This window comes from Danio rerio, chromosome 22, assembly GCF_049306965.1.
Source record: "Danio rerio strain Tuebingen ecotype United States chromosome 22, GRCz12tu, whole genome shotgun sequence".
Classification (NCBI taxonomy): domain Eukaryota; kingdom Metazoa; phylum Chordata; class Actinopteri; order Cypriniformes; family Danionidae; genus Danio; species Danio rerio.
In genome coordinates, this window is record NC_133197.1 from 29,897,805 (window position 1) to 29,919,537 (window position 21,733).

The window sequence follows — 21,733 nt, forward strand, 5'->3', positions numbered from 1 at the left end:
TGATTCAATTTTGGTAAAAATCGGAGACACGGCCTAGGACGAGTTCGATCAAATAGGTTTTTCGAAAAATTTAAAATAGCGCGAAAAAATTCATGACGGAAAATGACGTCATAGGGTGGGTTTGAATCGGACTGAGCCAAGGAATCAGAGGAAAAAAGAATTTTGATTGTAGCCCATTCGGTTCAAAAGTTATGATGATAAATGTATGTGAAAGTTTGGACAAGTGGTGGCGCTAGAGAGTTTGATTTTGAGACTTCATATTTGGCCTGATTAATGTTAATACTGGCCTCTATCATTGTGCCAGATGCATACCATGTTTTGTAATAATATGTGAATATGTTGGTAAAATATAGCATTTTTGGCCTAAAATCAAAATGGGCGACGCCCAAAATGGCTGACCTGTGAAAATCAGACATCATTTGACTTGACATGCTCTGCCGGATGTAATGAGACCAGTTTTATGAGTTTCGGACGAAAGGTTGAGCTGTTATAAGCCAAAAAGCAAGTTTTTTATATCTCCGGACCACTAGGGGGCAGTGCGCCGAAACTCTGCCTGTAACCTCAGACCCTAGTTGTCATAACACACACCAAGTTTGGTGTGAATCGGTGAATGCGTTACGGAGATATCGTCTCAAGTCCATTTTCGCAAGTCCTTCGTTAAATTTGATCGCAAGTTAAACGAAAACGGTTGGTCAAATCAACTTGAATTCCATAACTTTTGGTTGGCATAGTCTGTAGATCATGTGATTCAATTTTGGTGAAAATCGGAGAAATGGCCTAGGACGAGTTCGATCAAATAGGTTTTTCGAAAAATTTAAAATAGCGCGAAAAAATTCATGACGGAAAATGACGTCATAGGGTGCATTTGAATCGGACTGAGCCAAGGAATCAGAGAAAAAAAGAAATTTGATTGTAGCCCATTCGGTTCAAAAGTTATGATGATAAACGTATGTGAAAGTTTGGACAAGTGGTGGCGCTAGAGAGTTTGATTTTGAGACTTCATGTTTGGTCTGATTAATGTTAATACTGTCCTCTATCATTGTGCCAAATTATACAACTTTCCCGCATACGCCTATATGGGCTGCCATTCAAATCCGGCGGAAGAAACGGAAGAAGAATAATAATAATAAATATAGCTGCAAGCAGCAATTAAGGGGCCAAGCACTATTGGCCATAAGGTGGCGCTGCTCCAGACGTTTTTGAGTACTTTCAGGGCATGGGGTTGAAGATGCATACCATGTTTTGTAATGATATGTGAATGTATTGGTAAAATATAGCATTTTTGGGCAAAAATCGAAATGGGCGACGCCCAAAATGGTTGACCTGTGAAAATCAGACATCATTCGACTCGGCATGCTCTGCCGGATGTAATGAGACCAGTTTCATGAGTTTCGGACGAAAGGTTGAGACGTTATAAGCCAAAAAGCAAGTTTTTAGTATCTCCGGACCACCAGGGGGCAGTGCGCCGAAACTCCGCATATAACCTCAGACCCTAGTTGTCATAACACACACCAAGTTTGGTGTGAATCGGTGAATGCGTTACAGAGATATCGCCTCAAGTCCATTTTTGCAAGTTCTACATTAAATTAGTTCGCAAGTTAAACGAAAACGGTTGGTCTAATCAACTTGAATTCCATAACTTTTGGTTGGCATGGTCTGTAGATCATGTGATTCAATTTTGGTGAAAATCGGAGACACGGCCTAGGACGAGTTCGATCAAATAGGTTTTTCGAAAAATTTAAAATAGCGCGAAAAAAATCATGACGGAAAATGACGTCATAGGGTGGGTTTGAATCGGACTGAGCCAAGGAATCAGAGGAAAAAAGAATTTTGATTGTAGCCCACTCGGTTCAAAAGTTATCATGATAAACATACGTGAAAGTTTGGACAAGTGGTGGCGCTAGAGAGTTTGATTTTGAGACTTCATAATTGGCCTGATTAATGTTAATACTGGCCTCTATCATTGTGCCAAATTATACAACTTTCCCGCATACGCCTATATGGGCTGCCATTCAAATCCGGCGGAAGAAACGGAAGAAGAAGAATAATAATAATAATAATAATAATAATAATAATAAATATAGCTGCAAGCAGCAATTAAGGGGCCAAGCACTATTGGCCATAAGGTGGCGCTGCTCCAGACGTTTTTGAGTACTTCCAGGGCATGGGGTTGAAGATGCATACCATGTTTTGTAATGATATGTGAATGTGTTGGTAAATATAGCATTTTTGGCCAAAAATCGAAATGGGCGACGCCCAAAATGGCTGACCTGTGAAAATCAGACATCATTCGACTCGGCATGCTCTGCCGGATGTAATGAGACCAGTTTCATGAGTTTCGGACGAAAGGTTGAGACGTTATAAGCCAAAAAGCAAGCTTTTAGTATCTCCGGACCACTAGGGGGCAGTGCGCCGAAACTCCGTAATTAACCTTAAACCCTAGTCGTCATAACACACACCAAGTTTGGTGTGAATCGGTGAATGCATTACAGAGATATCGCCTCAAGTCCATTTTCGCAAGTTCTACGTTAAATTAGTTCGTAAGTTAAACAAAAACGGTTGGTCAAATCAACTTGAATTCCATAACTTTTGGTTGGCATGGTCTGTAGATCATGTGATTCAATTTTGGTGAAAATCGGAGACACGGCCTAGGACGAGTTCGATCAAATAGGTTTTTCGAAAAATTTAAAATAGCGCGAAAAAAGTCATGACGGAAAATGACGTCATAGGGTGGGTTTGAATCGGACTGAGCCAAGGAATCAGAGGAAAAAAGAATTTTGACTGTAGCCCATTCGGTTCAAAAGTTATGATGATAAACATACATGAAAGTTTGGACAAGTGGTGGCGCTAGAGAGTTTGATTTTGAGACTTCATAATTGGCCTGATTAATGTTAATACTGGCCTCTATCATTGTGCCAAATTATACAACTTTCCCGCATACGCCTATATGGGCTGCCATTCAAATCCGGCGGAAGAAACGGAAGAAGAAGAATAATAATAATAATAATAATAATAATAATAAATAGCTGCAAGCAGCAATTAAGGGGCCAAGCACTATTGGCCTTAAGGTGGCGCTGCTCCAGACGTTTTTGAGTACTTTCAGGGCATGGGGTTGAAGATGCATACCATGTTTTGTAATGATATGTGAATATGTTGGTAAAATATAGTATTTTTGGCCAAAAATCGAAATGGGCGACGCCCAAAATGGCTGACCTGTGAAAATCAGACATCATTCGACTCGGCATGCTCTGCCGGATATAATGAGACCAGTTTCATGAGTTTCGGACGAAAGGTTGAGACGTTATAAGCCAAAACGCAAGTTTTTAGTATCTTCGGACCACTAGAGGGCAGTGCGCCGAAACTCCGCAATTAACCTTAGACCCTAGTTGTCATAACACACACCAAGTTTGGTGTGAATCGGTGAATGCGTTACAGAGATATCGCCTCAAGTCCATTTTCGCAAGTTCTACGTTAAATTAGTTCGTAAGTTAAACAAAAACGGTTGGTCTAATCAACTTGAATTCCATAACTTTTGGTTGGCATGGTCTGTAGATCATGTGATTCAATTTTGGTGAAAATCGGAGACACGGCCTAGGACGAGTTCGATCAAATAGGTTTTTCGAAAAATTTAAAATAGCGCGAAAAAAGTCATGACGGAAAATGACGTCATAGGGTGGGTTTGAATCGGACAGAGCCAAGGAATCAGAGGAAAAAAGAATTTTGATTGTAGCCCATTCGGTTCAAAAGTTATGATGATAAACATACGTGAAAGTTTGGACAAGTGGTGGCGCTAGAGAGTTTGATTTTGAGACTTCATAATTGGCCTGATTAATGTTAATACTGGCCTCTATCATTGTGCCAAATTATACAACTTTCCCGCATACGCCTATATGGGCTGCCATTCAAATCTGGCGGAAGAAACGGAAGAAGAAGAAGAATAATAATAATAATAATAAATATAGCTGCAAGCAGCAATTAAGGGGCCAAGCACTATTGGCCATAAGGTGGCGCTGCTCCAGACGTTTTTGAGTACTTTCAGGGCATGGGGTTGAAGATGCATACCATGTTTTGTAATGATATGTGAATGTGTTGGTAAAATATAGCATTTTTGGCCAAAAATCGAAATGGGCGACGCCCAAAATGGCTGACCTGTAAAAATCAGACATCATTCGACTCGGCATGCTCTGCCGGATGTAATGAGATCAGTTTCATGAGTTTCGGACGAAAGGTTGAGACGTTATAAGCCAAAAAGCAAGTTTTTTGTATCTCCGGACCACCAGGGGGCAGTGCGCCGAAACTCCGCAATTAACCTTAGACCCTAGTTGTCATAACACACACCAAGTTTGGTGTGAATCGGTGAATGCGTTACAGAGATATCGCCTCAAGTCAATTTTTGCAAGTTCTACGTTAAATTAGTTCGCAAGTTTAACGAAAACGGTTGGTCTAATCAACTTGAATTCCATAACTTTTGGTTGGCATGGTCTGTAGATCATGTGATTCAATTTTGGTGAAAATCGGAGACACGGCCTAGGACGAGTTCGATCAAATAGGTTTTTCGAAAAATTTAAAATAGCGCGAAAAAATTCATGACGGAAAATGACGTCATAGGGTGGGTTTGAATCGGACTGAGCCAAGGAATCAGAGGAAAAAAGAATTTTGATTGTAGCCCATTCGGTTCAAAAGTTATGATGATAAACATATGTGAAAGTTTGGACTAGTGGTGGCGCTAGAGAGTTTGATTTTGAGACTTCATAATTGGCCTGATTAATGCTAATACTGGCCTCTATCATTGTGCCAAATTATACAACTTTCCCGCATACGCCTATATGGGCTGCCATTCAAATCCGGCGGAAGAAACGGAAGAAGAAGAAGAAGAATAATAATAATAATAATAATAATAATAATAAGAACACTAACGAAAGCAATAGGTGCCTACGCACCTACGGTGCTTGGCCCCTAATAATAAGAACACTAACGAAAGCAATAGGTGCCTACGCACCTACGGTGCTTGGCCCCTAATAATAATAATAAGAACACTAACGAAAGCAATAGGTGCCTACGCACCTACGGTGCTTGGCCCCTAATAATAATAAGAACACTAACGAAAGCAATAGGTGCCTACGCACCTACGGTGCTTGGCCCCTAATAAGAACACTAACGAAAGCAATAGGTGCCTACGCACCTACGGTGCTTGGCCCCTAATAAAGTGGATCCTAGTTTCTTTAACCAGGTCAAAGCAAACAAGAAAAACTGTAATGGACTCCAGCTTTATAGAGTAGTTTACTGCAAAACACACTGTGTATAGTACAGTATTGACTTTATTACATAACCTGTATTGCAATAAGCTGTTTCTCGTTGGCAATGGAAAAAATACAGGGAATATATTTGTGTTTCAATTCACAATTCACTTTGAATTTAGCTTATATCTGTTCTGTTTGGAACATGGTGTTATCTGTTCTGACATACTGTGTGAAAGCATTTGTAAATTTGACTGTAATATGTTAATAATAATAGTAATAGTGTAATGTTTTTGTCTTGGTTGAGCTTGTGTGTAAAAGAAGTTTAAACATTTTAAATTGGTGTCAACTAGATCCCTTTTGTGTCAAAGCAGCAAAAAATGTGTTAATTGTATAGCCAACAAAGATGGATGTTGTGCTAATCTTGTTAAGAGTTTAGGAAACTTGTTAAATGTAGTGTGAAAAACTGTAATAAAGGGACTTAGCCGAAATGAAAATTTATCTTAAATTTAAGACAACAGAATTTTTAAAGCAGATTTTTATAGACACATTTTCAAACTTCAGATATTTTTTGGCGTCTGAATTCCTAGACTTCAGATATCCAGTTTTTAAATATACATTTTCAAGTTTAGAGTTTTTTACAAAGGCTATGACAGTTTTTTCAATACATTTAACAAGTTTGCTAAACTCTTAACGCAGAAACACACCTAAAACACACAATTGGCAAAACAGTTAATTTCATGCTCAAAATCACACATTATAAACTAAACCTCTAAACTTTTTTTCAAAATATAATAATAATCTAACACACTACACCACGTCTAACAATACACTGCAAACATGTTTCAAAATGACGGCTGAGCGAAAAAAATACTTCACTGCATCACTATTTTTGTTAAATAGATTTTTGTACCTTAATTGGGTTCCAGATGCAGTTTATAAACTTGTAGCGGAGTTGAAGCGGAGTTTGATCGGGATATTCCATTACGCTGCATTTTTGACGTTTGCAATCGGGTGCTCTCTGTTTACGCAACGTTAGCTCTGTTAGCGTGGTAATTTAGACAATAGACTGTTGACAGAGTAACGTTAACGTTCGTTTATAAAGGTTTAAAACAATGCTTGTGCAGTTGCGTCGAATAGTATGCACTTATGGGAGTTATATGGTACGTCTAAATTACTGTCTTTTGCAGACAGCAAAATATATGCTATAGGCTAGTTAACCTTAGCATAGCTTCCCGTCACTTTTTATTAACTTGAAACTCCTCAAATACATTTGGGCACCCAGAAAAAGAGTGAAAAAGAGTGAGACTGCTGCTGAGCCATTTCTTGGTCCTCCACCAGTCAAAAAAAAAAAAAAAAAAACTTTCAGGTTCTGTGTGGAAGCATTTTACAGTCAGTGGTGCTGCAGATAAAAAAAAGTGATACTATATGTAATGTGTGCAAAAGTGAAATCAGCAGAGGCAGAGATATTGAACATCTGTCAACATCTTCTATGCGTAATCATTCATTCATTTCTTTTCGGCTTAGTCCCTTTATCAATCTGGGGTTGCCACAGTGGAATGAACCACCAATTTATCCAGCATTTGTTTTACGCAGTGGCTGCCCTTCCAGCTGCTACCCAGCACTGGGAAACATTCATACACTCTCTTTCACACACATACAATAGGGACAATTTAGCTTACCCAATTCACCTGTATTGCAAGTGTTTGGACTGTGGGGGAAACCGGAGCACCCGGAGGAAACCCACGCCAACTTGGGGAGAACCCAGTCGAGGCTCGAACCAGCAACCTTCTTGCTGTGAGGCGACAGCGCTACTCACTGTGCCACCACGCAACCTTCTATGTAATGTATTATCAGATGCAGTAAAAGCATCCTCTCCTGATACTGTCTATGAACCCCCCACAAGCATCAATCCCCTCAATCAGCACAGCTATGTTCTGCTAAATCCTCCACAAGCACCAAAACATCAACACAGCCACATTCTGCCCCAGCAAGTCAGTTTCAAACATTTAAAAAAAAAAAAAAAAAAAAAAAAAAAACTAACTTTGTGTCTGTTTTGTGGCAGGCAGATGACAAAAGCAGAGCTGTATCTTTTTGTAATATATAGAATATAATTCTGCCAGATTGTTCTTGTTCTGCCAGATCTCCCAGGCAGGGTTTTATTTAGATTTATTTAGCTAATTTAAGTTTTTGGAATTCTGTCCATTGAAAGAAGTTCTTTCAGAAGAAGAACAGTTTTTTGAAGTATTATTTGTTTTTATTCTGTCTATTCAGTGTCAAGAACGGTGGTGGTGGGGTTCATAATATTCACAATGGTATTTTATTAGTTGTTGGTTTAACCATGGATGAGATAATGGCTTCTATGTTATTTTATTTTCAATGACATTTCTTGTCACATTTAAAAAAAAAAACAACCAATATAGCATATCTATAATTTATATAATAGGTATAATTAAACAATACTTTAACTATAACGTAAATTAGAAGTGTAATAGAAAAAAAAAAAATATATATATATATATATATATATATATATATATATATATATATATATATATATATATATATATATATTTGCGCCATATATGTATATATTTGTGTTTAAATTTACAATATGAACAGCTGTTCACTTTGGCTTTAGCCTATATAGGTTCTGTTTAGAACATAGTGTTATCTGTTCTGATATACTGTGTTAAAGCATTTGTAAATTGGACTGTAAAATTACATTGTTTTGGTTTTGGTTAAGTTTGTGTTTAAAAGAAGTTTAAGCATTTTAAATTGGTGTTAACTGGATGCATTTTGTGTCAAAACAACAAGAAATGTGTTAATTGTATAGCCCACGAACACGGATGTTGTGCTAACCATGTTAAGAGTTTAAGAAACGTGTTAAATGTATTGAAAAAAGTGTCATAGAAATTGTAAAAAACTGTAAATCAAATTCAATATTATGTTTACGATTTATTTAATTTCTCTTTTTTGCATTTTACAAACATATCAAACAACCTTTATAGAAATAATAATAATAATAATAAAATACAAAAAAATAAATAAATGGAAATAATAATAAAATAAAACCTAATTACACAAGGCAGATGACATGTCCGCTAGTTCGCTTAAGCCTGGTTATGATGCACATACGCCAGTAAACACATGCAGCTCTGTAATTTCTGCATCTATATTCCACAATCAGAATTTCTGCGTTATCGGTTTTAGAATATTGAATTTGATGTTCTGAATTCACACCATCGGCTTGCTCCTGCTGCTCCAATCACCACTTTCCCTCTCTATCCACCACTCATCACACCTGTGAACAATCACCCAATTAATAATTACCCGCACTTGCACCTGCAATCACCATGCACTATTTATACTCACCTCTTTCAATCGACGTCAGATGGTTCTACTCATTGACTCTACCTCTCGTATTCCATGGATGTCCTTCTTTTTCCATTGATGCAAACACAACTGCTAAAGAGAAGTAACTAAGCTTTAGTTGTGTATGACTGAAGATCTGATACTAAACTGTGTGAGATTGCTCTCCCTCTGCTACACCACTTACCTGCTTCATCTCTCAATATCTGTTGCATTGCACTAATAAATATCTTTAAAGATTTGTCTTCCTTGTGTGACCATGACGATGTGGAGAACATGCCAACTCAACACAGAAATGCCAACTGGTCCAGCTGGGACTTGAACCAGTGAACTGATTGCGGTGAGTTGACAGTGCTAACCACTGAGTCATTCTGTCGCCACCTCTAGGAATTCAGTCCCAAAAAAAAAAAAACATTTTGAAAAAACAAAAAGTTAGAAAATGTTTTTATAAAATTTCATATTATTCAAGTTTTATTTCATTTATTAAAAATTCAGTTGTCTAAAATTTTTATATTCAAGTTAAGAAATTGACATTTAAAACAAATTTTTATGCAATATATTCTGTTTTATTAAATTACAATTGTCAAAAATTCTAATGAACATTTTTAAACAGATTGTTTTGTCATATCTTAAACTCCAATTTCTATGTTGGCTAACCTGTTTTGAAGGCATTATATAATAATACAAATTACTGTACCATCAAATGTAAATTATGAAAACGGCACACAATTGACTCAATTATCTGAGTAAAAAAAAGGACAATTCACAGTTGAACTTCAGTCTCTATTGCAAAAAGGACTAATATATTCCATGGTCACTTCACCTGAGATAAACGGTACAGTATGTGCTTTTTCCAGAGGGAGGGTCTAGAGCAACAGTACTGTGTGGTAAAGGGGGAAGTGGTTGTTTATGCACCTGAATCCGTTCAGTCTAAAGGTTTTGCTTTACGGTCTAACATTTACAGTTGAACTTACTCAAACGACTAGTAATGCCCGGTAAGTGATTTTCTTTTTTAAAGCTGGATAATTTTTGACATTTGTGGAGATCACTGCTGTGCATTTTCCTGGATTGAATGAGCATTTATGTTGTTGTGTATTTTAAAGTCACTAATACAATTATTGTAATATACTGTGATATAGCAAAAGTATAAGTGGGAAAACATTTTGATTCACTATACAATAATTAATTATTCACCCTTAATACTATGCAATATCTGCCCCAGTTTGCCAAGAGTCTGGCTTGTGATTTGCACTTGTTCTGTTTTTATTCAGTTCAGTATAAAATAAGTTTGTTTTAGTTACAGAATCATTCTCTATACAAAACTATTTTGTCAGGATACAAAAGTACACAGGGTCTGGGTTGAGGTGCTGCATTCTAGTTTGAGCCTGTTTTCAAGTTAGAGCATGTTAGTCATGCTATTCTTGAATCTGTCAGGGTAAGCGTCAGTCCAAAGTCCCAACTCTAATTATGAGAAATCTTTTACATTTTAACCTTTACACTACATCACTAGATAAAACAAAACAAAAATAAATGAATAAACACCACTTTAACAATGAAGTTTAACAACAATTAATGCAGATATATATATATATATATATATATATATATATATATATATATATATTACACACACACACACACACACACACACACACACACACAGAGAGAGAGAGAGAGAGAGAGTGGGGCACAAAGTAACAATTTTTGTTTTGGCCAAAAAATGAACTAATTAATGGGATTGACAAGCCATTTGTTTTTTTACTAACAGCACACAAACCTCTCCTACAAATGAGCACTGGTTGTCCTGTATAATTACTGGTTTTATGGTTTTTGTGCAGTATTGCCAAAAATGGCAGGAGTATAAATGCTACTATTTACCCCACCTGCGGGTCAAGTTGTAACAGACAGAGGGTTAGTTGTTACACATGCTTAAAAAGGCAGATTTTAATTTAAATCTAGTTTACTTTAAATAATAGCTATATTTCCTCAGTACTTAGCTCAATAAATGTTTTATTCAACATAGCCCAGTGTGTTTATTTATCTATTGGATAAACACATTTGGATTAATTTGGAGTATTATCCATGATTATACAATGCATTTATTTGTAGCATTAGCAATAAAATATTTTTTTGTCTATAAAAAAATCTATTAAAAAAACATTTTATTTAAAAAGTTTTTAACATAACACTTATAATTGAACAATTATTTTGTAAGTTTAGTTGGTGTCCAACAGTGTGTGGCTTATTTATAACATCCTGATACAACTAACTCGCTAACTAACTAACTAGCTGTGTCGCGTTTTCCTCAAAACTTTCTAGCAGTCACTCTGTGTGTTTTACACCTTTCAAAATGGTGCCAGATTTTACGCTTAAACTTACACAGATTTTTTTTAAAGAACAATATTGACTATAATAAAAATACTTTTATGCTGTGAAAACAGTTTTTCCTGTATTTCTCATCCAAATTTTGCAGAACTTTTTCAATAATTGAAACACTGTAGTAAAAACCATGGAAGCATGCCATGGTTAACCCTGAGCAAATACCTTGCGTTACTTTGTGCACACTTAAAGTCAAAATTATTAGCCCACCTTATATATATATATATACAGTATATATATATGTGTGTGTGTGTGTGTGTGTGTGTTTATGTGTATTTCAGGTGATTTGTTACCATTGAAATGGCAAATGCTCATCTAATAAATAAGTTTTAGTTTAAAAATGTGTTAGTAATTGTTTAGCAATTATAGGCTTTTTGGTCACACCTAAATTACCTAAATGATTTTAATTATCTTAAATGTCACATACACACAAACACACACACAAACACGTTTGTTTTTGTGAAAAGTGGGTACATTACATAGGTTTCCATTCATTTTATACTGTCAAAACCGTATATTGTATTACCCTCACCCCACCCTACCTCTAAACCCAACCATCACAGGAGTCAGTGTACAGCTTTACTCTCTGATTAAACTCATCCTGTGGGATTTATAAGCTTTTTGAGCAATGAGGACATTTTCCTCATATTTCACCTCCTTTTTGTAATACCTGTGTCATATCCATGTCATTATACAGATTTGTGTCCTGATATGTCACAAAAACATGTACACACACATTGTAAAGTACCAAATGTCTATGCCTTTAGTGTTTGTGTTTTCCAAAAATCTTTATATGAAAAAGTATGCTATTACAAAATCAGTCAACAAGTTTGTACAAAACCGACTAGTGATTTGCAGAGCTGGTTTGATCACATCATTAGAAACCTGTGTAAACCACTGAAATTATGTTTCTTGGTTGTGAGAATGAGTCTAAAGTTTGCATAAGATTTGCAACTTGTGTTCAACTGCCTAAGCTTTTTTAAGCAATTAACATCTGCTTCTGCAAAGCAAAACATATTAGAAGTATTTAAAAGGTTCTTTAAACAAAATAAATTAAATAGATTTTAATTTAGTTTACTTTTTCCAACTGCTTACACACATTTTCAAAACCATGTCACCTTTTTTCAAAACTCTACATACAATTCTCAAAACTGCACTCACAAAATGCAAAATAACTTACATGTCCTTCAAAATGTAACACTGCATTCAAAATCCCATAAACACATGTCACACATTAGCATGAAATGGCAAACACTTCTTTCATAATAGTAAATCTTTAGATATACCATATACCTTGTTCTAAATCTAAAGCGCTTTGCTCTTTCATAGACTTATATACATTTCATTACAGCATTCTATGGAGAAAATAATCTGTTGAGAGAGGTACACTGTAAACACCAATTACATGAAAAAAACAAAATATTTTTAGGCCAAACATTACTGTTGTATACACAACTCTCTCTCTCTCTCTCTCTCTCTCTCTCTCTCTCTCTATCTATCTATCTATCTATCTATCTATCTATCATCTATCCATCCATCCATCCATCTATCATCCATCTATCCATCCATCCATCCATCCATCCATCCATCTATCTATCTATCTGGATAGATCTGTCTTTCTGTCAGTCTGTCTGTTGTGTAATATTAAAGACAACATACAGTAATCAATTATGCATAGCTCATTCAGTTCAATTCACATTAATTGTATAAGGTATATAAAATGTGCATAAAAAGTGCATTGTCTGTTCTTTGAAACAATAGGTTTAACAAAACTAGAATTGTATTTACAGGCGTGGGTGTCCGAAAAAAAAACTACTGAAATCTAATACAAATGGTATTATTTGCAGATAAAACATGTTTTATTAACTTTTACAACTTGAATTAATAAAACAATTATTTTGAATCTGAGATTCTTGCAGAGGCAGGCACTGTCTATTCATAGGTGGGTCATGTGAAGTCTTCATAAAGGACTATATTTCTGGAAAAAACAGAAATATACTGTACTCAAACGATGGTACTGTCAATAATTAATCAATGTTGTAATTAGATTTCATGCTTGCAGCTTGTTTTCTACCTTATTTCAGTTTCATTTAGCATTTTTCAAAAAGGAACATAAATAAACATGGTCACTAAGTTGAACGCGAATAAGAAGCTGAAAAACGGAAGTGTCGCGGTTTTTAATGTGGACCGGATAGCGTCATTAAGAAGCTGCGAATAAGAAGCTGGATTCAGCCTCGACCGTTTCTGTGCGTCATTAACAAATAGTGATCTTAATATTTGCTCTTTCCGTGAGAAAAATACTATAATGTTTAAGCGGGCCTAATAGATTTTCCGATTATCCCACTCAGTGCTGCTGAACTGTTTGTATACTTAAAGACTTCCTATTGTATGAATTACGATTGCATAAAATTATATTAAAGGGAAGTGCGTTTGGTAATGCGCGCTCAGACGTGTGATGCGCACAGAAACCTGAGCTCTATGCTAAATAGTTTCTTTTTCATCTTTTGCAGCCTGAATTGTTTAAAATTATTAAAACAGAATACTTTATTTAAGATTATAAAGGATTCTGGCTTGCCAAAGCATGTTTTTTGAAGCTCACGGTCACAACTTATGCTGCTTTCTCAGTTATTAAACGCATGGGGAAAAAAACGCTGTTATCTGATGTAGGGCCAGGGTGCAAGCTTCTGATTGGGTGGGCCAGGCCCACCCGTGGAGCCGGACCTGGTGAGCAGTTGGTAAAAACTGTAAAACACGCAAAGTCCCGATGTGTAAGTTTTCACCACTAGAGGGCGCATACACATAAATAAAATCAATAAACATTCTATTTACTGTTTTTTCAAACTTTTATTTAATTGTCAAAACTATAAATAAAATCTTCTAAAAGCAAATACTGTTTTTCTTGTTTGCTTTGACCTGGTTAAAGAAACTAGGTTTCACTCTATTTTCATTATCACTATCAGTTAACACAGATGTCACTCAAGCAGTCCAAACTCCAGTGTTTTAGCTATGATAACCAAACAGAAACCATCTATTCCTAACCATTATAAACTACCAAGTCCACTATGTAATCACTGAAGCACCGGTTTGACACACTTTCACACAAATTTTTATTTAGCAATCAGTCTGCAAACATTGAAAACGGTGGAAGGTGTGTTATTCTGTGCCAGCATGGATGGAGGAGGTCAATGTCCTATACTTCCAATAGGTTTGACTGTATATTGGTTTACATGTGTTTTCTCTAATATTTACAGTATTTAATTACAGTACTTTTTTTGTCTTTTATTTATTTATTTATTTTTTACAGTATTTCAGTTTTCAGCCACAGTTTGAATTCAATATAAATTTAATCAAAGCATTTGTTGTTCTGGATCCAATTCTTTGCAAAAAGGCAAATTTGACAGCCCAAATAGAAAGACAACAAATGGCATTGGCAATAGGCTACAATGGCAAGCAATGGTGCACTGATTTACACTGAGTACTGTATTTTGTATTTTCTTGTCCATTGTGTAATGATTAATTAAGAGAGCTCATTTACTTGTTTGCAAGTTGTGTTGTTTGAAGGTAAAACTAGCTTTTGTCGCATATTTTAAATGTTTTGACACGGTATGTGCATTTTGCAAGCAAAATGTGTCATTTTGACCATGAGTGTCACTGTTTAGGACTGTTTGTTAACTGTTTTGTTTTGTTTATCGTAGGGATTTTCACGAGGGAACCAGGTTTATGGTAGCAGCCGATTAGCCTACAAAGTGACGTCATAGTTTCTCCACTCTATTAAGTGCACACAGCATTACATATCATCTAATAATTGTAGGAAATAAGGCAGTTGACTGTGTGAAGCCACATAAAACAACACAAAAATATGATGAATATGACGAGATCAGTGGCTAATCTGCCGGAGTCAGCTGGGGTGAAGTGACGGTGACCAGCGAGACCTAGCTGTCACTCAAGTGGCCACGCCCTTAATCATGAAAACCTAAAATAGCCTAATATAAAGGAAACGTATGAGTTATAAAAACAATTCACCCCCCTCACAGTTTTAATGAAGGGTAATATTAGCTGTATGAACCAAAATCTTTCTTTGTACCAGGCTGTAAACACCTTTTTTTTGCTGTAAAGTTGGCCATTCTAACAGTGGGCTCAATTGAAATTTGCTCTATTATGGAGCCAGGACTAGCGGAATTTCGATGAATTGCAGTTTCAGTTACTTCCGTATTGGCTTGGGGAGAGCTGGAGGTTGCCGCTTGGCACAAACCATAGATAATAATAATAATAATAATAATAATAATAATAATAATAATAAACTTTTTTTGTATAGCACTTTTCCAACATACATACAACTCAAAGTGCCTCAAAAACAACAACAAAAGCATTAAAATAGACAACATAAACATCACATTTACTGAAATAAAAACATTTATGTACACAAAATATAAGTATATATCCACATGATCACACACACACAACAGTCCTTACATATGCAGGCACACACCATACATTACATACTGTATATAAACCTACAACAAAATAGATAAAATGCGTACCCCTTACAAACTTGTTTATTCATACGCAATTTATAAAAAAGAGGTGTTTTAACAAGCTTTTTAATAACATGAATACTAGGGGATTCTTTCACTTCAAGAGGGAGACAGTTCCAAATTTTTGGAGCATAATGGCTAAAAGAAGTGCCGCCAGATTGCAAGATTTACAGGATAAAATTCTAAAAGTCCAGCACTAGAAGAGGTTAGCAAACGATTTGGATTATATTTTGTTAAACAGTCGGAAATATAGGAAGGTGTCATGTTGTGTAGTGCTTTATAAACTAATAAAAGAATCTTAAAATCTATCCTTTGGTTCACAGGTAACCAGTGTAATTCTATTAATACTGGTGTAATGTACTCTTGTTTCTTTACTTTCATTAAAACTCTGGCTGCTGCATTTTGTATCAATTGCAACTTCATTGTAGAACCCTTAGGTTGACCAGTATAAATAGCATTGCAATAATCAAGCCAGGAGAAAATAAAAGCATGTATTAATTTCTTAGCATAATCAAAAGATAGGAAAGAACGAATTTTGGAAACATTTCTTTAATGATAAAAACATGTTTTTGTAACTTGATTAATATGAGATTTAAAATTAAGATCACAATCGAAAATAACACCCAGGTTCTTTAATTCTTTTTTGGATTGTAAACCTAAAGAACACAATTCTGCTTCAATCCTCTCTCGCTCAGGTTTTTTGCCCACAATAAGAATTTGTTTTATCTTTATTCAACTTTAAAAAATTTGCAGTCATCCATTGAACAATATTGGACATGCAGTTGGACAAATTTTCCATTGCAGCAGTGTCTCTTGGCTCAACAGAAATATTAAATTTGAATGTCATCAGCATAAATATAATATATAATATATTGTGTTCTTGCGATGTATTCGTCTATATTTACTAAGAATGTCCTTTCTGTGACATATGTATTGAACCAATTTAAAACTATCCCAGAGAGACCTACAAGTTTTTCCAGTCTGTTAATCAAAATGCAATTATCAACCGTGTCGAATGCTGCACTTAAATCCAGAAGAATTAAAACTGATGCATTACCTTTATCTATATTTAAGTGCATATCATTTACTACTTTTAATAGAGCTGTTTCTGTAATATGACCTTTTCTAAAACCTGACGGATATTTTTCCCAAATTCTATGCTCATCTAAAAATTGATTGAGCTGTAGTAACACAACTTTTCCTAAAATCTTACTAAAAAATGTAACATTAGAAATTGGTCTGTAATTATTTAAAACTGTGGAGTCCAAATTTGTTTTTGTTTTTTTAAAGTGGCTTTACCACAGCTTTTTTTAAAAAGCATTAGGTAAAATTCCTGTCATTACTAAATCATTTACTATGTCAAGGACATAGTCAATCAAGCAATTTGAAACCTTTTTTAAAAATTCTGTTGGAATAGGGTCAAGACAGCTAGAAGAAGACTTTAACTGAGATATATATATTACATGTCGCCTACCCTGTTGTTGTCTATTGGATTGCGCCAAGGGTAGCGCTCCTTTTAAATGAATGCGAGACCAAGCTGCAGTGGAGGACTGTGGCCACCCAGAGCCAGAGAATTACACATATACATATATATCTATGATTAGGAGTTTTCCCAGGGGTCAGTATGCAGTTTTTTTTAATTACGAAAACTATAATTTTACATCACTTTCCTACATTGATGTATCAGTGATCGCACAGGCATTCCTGACAAAAAGCTTGTGTTTGTGTGTACGGAAATGTATAATGAATAATGATGTACTATCCACCCTCCTTGGTAAATTGACATATATCCAGCTGCAGGCCCGCAGAACCACACACGTTTTAGGCACACAATCTAAGACACACGATTTAGGCAAACCATATATGGTAACTAACTCTTTAGCATTATCGCCACCTATTGAAGTATGGTTTCCCATTTCAGTCATTATTATTATTATCATATCATAACGATCATTTTAACATCTCTGCAATTTCTGAACTCAAATTATGTAAATAAAAATAATTGGTTAAAGACACTTATGACTTTATTCACGTGTCCACATAAACAAAGAAAACACTATAGACCGTCTAATTGTTGGATTAAGTGTAATAAACTAATTCAAGCTCTTAATATTATCATACTTGGTTAAAATCACTTTGTTGTAAAATATAAAAAACAAACAATAATGTCACTTTAAAATAAATTAGCCTACTAGTTAATAATTTAAACAATATAGTTATAAACTGATTATCTTAACTGATTATAATTATAAGTTTATATATAAACTACTATCTTTTACTAAACTGTCACAGCTGTTATATATATATATGTATATACATGTTCTTAATAATGAAGGGTATAAGATTACGTGATTTACAGTTAAACAGATTAATAAATAATCCAAAAACTGACCCTAGAACCTTAAAAAGGTTGGTTTCTAAAAAAAGGAAAAAATTAAGTAATTTTCTCACCTTTGTATTGTTTTAAAACCATATAACCTAAAGTATATTTTGAATACCAGAAATGTAGAATTAGATCTTTTTTATATAAATTTATCACTCATGCTCATCCATATGGTAACAAATAAGCAACCATTAAGCTAGAAAAAAAATATAGTAAATGAAAAAATAAAAACAGCCATTGACGACCATAATATTTTTGTACTTTTGGTTATGGATGTCAGTGGCTGCTGTAGTTTCCAGCATTCTTCATAATGTCTTGTTTTATGTTAAAAAAAATATATAAAAATTGATAACCACTTGAGTGTGAGTAATGATGAGGAAATGTTCATTTTTGGGGTGTCTATAAGTCAATTTATAAGTAAAATTATCAGTTTGTGCCAGAAATAACATTAATAATATTATTACCTTTAATTCTCAAATGTAACTATAGTCAGCGTCAAAACACTAGCATAATAACATTAAAGTTATAATTATTTGTTCTCCGGGGAGGGTCAAATGTTTGGATTCAAAATGTGATTTTGTTCAATTGTGCAATGCAGACAGTCACAGATATGTTGATTTTACTTAATTTTTCAACTCAGGAAGCCAATCAGAGGTTGTCATCTTTGTTTCTAAAGTGTTTTATACAATGCAGCCTATGTAGTTTTGGCACAAACGGAAAAGTATACTTTTCTAGTTAAGTCAAACTGTTTTATTTGAGACCAGTGTAGTGGAAAGTTGCACTGGATCTTAACAAACATCTTATAAGTTTAAAAGAAAACAAGCAAAAGAAGCTGAGGCCTTCGAAGTTCCCAAGTTGAAGCGGTTTATTGTTAAAGCAGTAATGGTTGATCAATCTCTCTCACAACCAATGTTCAAAATCCCACAGTTTATATACAGTTTCTTATCCATAGCTATCATGAGATATGATGTAACATCATGCCATTGCTCACAATCATGTGTTTGCATATGATCATGTTGTTTCCATACTTTTTTAACTATTCTCCTTATGTGCTATTTTAGTGTGGGCTGTTTTTGTCTTGGTCAATACATACATTTGCCAAAATGTATTGCATATGCTATGTCTGCAGGTTCTTACTTAGGCGCATGACATGCTGTTTTAATAAGGCTTTTATAATTCTTCTAAACCAGCTGAAGTATGTTTATTAAGCCTGCAAGATATCTATTTTGTAATTATAATATTCTGCGGCCATAAAATCATAAATTTACCTTTTATTTTAAATGACATTTTCTGAATTAGGCCTTAACAACATAAGTTATTGTTTAAAAGGGCAAATGCCTAAATTAACACTCCCAAGTTGACAATTGATGAAGACTAATTGAAACATTTACCACATAAGTTAAAATTCTAGGTTTGCAACCAAAATTTCCAACAAGAAGCACAAAATAGCAATGCATGTTATTCATTCATTTATTTTTAGCCTGAATAAGATATAATTTATGCAACAAATATTACAGAAATTAAACTTTTACTGTTAACAAAAAACACAGCAAAACCTTTATGACACTGTAGTATAACTGCCAGCAAATTAATAGCAAAAATAAAGATATGACATGAATACATTTATATGACACTGCAATGGAGGAAACAAGCATTTGATAAAGAAAAACGAAACAAACATATTTTTAAAAATCAATGTAAATATAAAAACATGACTCAATGGTGACTTTTTGACTTTTTTCTTACTCGCATAATCATTCTTCTTAAATTAATTATTAGTGTTTAATGTATTTTAATTAATGTCAATTGTTTAATGAATTGTAATTTTAAATAATTGTCATTTTCATGAGAGGATATCCAAGGCTGCAGTATTGAAATAAGATTCGGTAACATAATCAATGATGTACACCAGGTTTTTTTGTCCATGGTTGTGTGCTTCCATTTATCTTTTGTGTGCATGTATGGCTAATGAGTGTATTCGTTGACCATAGGTGTGTTGTATACAGCTGGTTTGAGTTTCTATCAAGGTAATTCCACTATGTTTAGGAGAGTAAGGTAATTTGCACAGGTAAAGGTAAGCTTAGTTTAAACTAACTCCAAGTTTTTGGCTTGTTGTTTTCTATCAGGTTTCGTAGCTATTTAGTTTGCACTGCTAAACTGCCCAAGAGCATGTTTTATTCTGGTTGGAGAAGAAAAATAAATAAATAAATAAAAACTGGACCAATCAGCTGTGAGTTTAAAAATTGCATCAAAATAATTTAAATAATATTTTTTTGTAATAATAATTTACTTATATTAAACTAATTATAATTATTTATACATTATAATTGATCCTCAAGTAATTTTGAATTGTCAATCAACATTAGTAATGGCTTTACATTTTCATATATAAATATTTACATGATTTTGCTTTAACACAATTTTGAAAATAATAATTGACTAAGGATTTTAAAATATAAAAAAAAAGTTTTCTGAGCTGTTTGTAAACCTGCATTATTAAAATCAGTTGATTGAATATTTGCACACAAATATTTGATTTAAGTTGCCCTCTCAAACTTTTGTTTATTTCTTCCTTCTAAATAGATTTAAATACATTGTTCCTAACAACTTTTTACTTTCGATTTTCTTCAGAAAGAGAAATGACTCTAAGGGACCAATTAACCTGGGAGGTATTTTAGAAAGCAGGTTGTGTAACCTTTTAAGATAGATTCAAGGATATTGAATGGAAAGGATCAGCTTTCGGTTCGTAAAGCAGAGGTAATTATTATGGTATACAATTTTCTACAGCAACTTTTGCTCTGAACATAACCTGCTCAGGTTAATCAGCCAAGAATTTCAGGATTAATGTGAAAGTTTTGTCTAGAGAACTGTGGTGCCTGGTAAACTTTAATCTTGACATTGAGCATACTTTAAAGGGGACATACAGTGGGTACAGAAAGTATCCAGACCACCTTAAATTAAAAAAAAATATTTTGCAGCCATTGGCTAAAATCATTTAAATTAATTTATTTCCTCAATACACACAGTATCCCATATTGACAGAAAAACACAGAATTGGTAACATTTTTGCAGATTTATTAAAAAAGAAAAACTGAAATATCACATGGTCCTAAGTATTCAGACCCTTTGCTCAGTATTTAGAAGAAGCCCCCTATTGATCAAAAACAGCCATGAGTCTTTTTGAGAATGATGCAATAAGTCTTTCACACCTGGATTTAGGGATTCTATTCCTTCGTTATTTTAGCTGTGCTTAGGGTCATTGTCTTGTTGGAAGGTAGATCTTTGGCCCAGTCGGAGGTCCTGAGCACTCTGGCAAAGGTTTTCGTCCAGGACATCCCTAAACTTGGCCGTGTTTATCTTTCCCTCAATTGCAACCAGTCATCCTGTCCCTGCAGCTGAATAACACCCCCACAGAATTATGCTGCCACCACCTTGCTTTATTGTTGGGACTATATTGGACAGGTGATGAGCTGTGTATGGTCTTCTACACACAAGCTGCTTAAAATTAAGGCCAAAATGTTCTACCTTGGTATCATCAGACCAGAAAATCTTATTTCTTACCATCTAGGAGTCTTTTAGTGTGTCTTGCACTAAGGAGAGGCTTCTGTCAGGCCACTCTGCCATAAAGCCTGACTGTTGGGGGGTTGCAGTGATAGTGATTTTCTACAACATTCTCCCATCTCTCAACTGCATCTCTGGAACCGCATTGATCTTTGAGTTCTTCTTTACCTCTCTCACCAAGGTTCTTCTCCCCAATAGCTCAGTTTGGTCGGATGGCCAGCTCTGGGAAGGGTTCTGGTCATCCTAAACATCTTCCATTCTATTCC

At 34.7% G+C, this 21,733-nt stretch overlaps 1 protein-coding gene across 2 annotated transcripts in view; it reads left to right on the forward strand.

The window, feature by feature from the left end:
- Positions 1-9,514: 9,514 nt before the first annotated feature.
- Positions 9,515-21,733, forward strand: part of LOC141380213 (uncharacterized) — a 61,364-nt gene continuing 49,145 nt past the window's right edge. For both annotated transcript variants that reach the window (XM_073937496.1, XM_073937497.1), the window contains exon 1: positions 9,515-9,604. Coding sequence is in view for 1 of the 2 variants with exons in the window: in XM_073937497.1 (XP_073793598.1) it covers positions 9,598-9,604 (7 nt within the window). In the remaining variant the exon portion in view is untranslated. The remainder of the gene's footprint in view (positions 9,605-21,733) is intronic.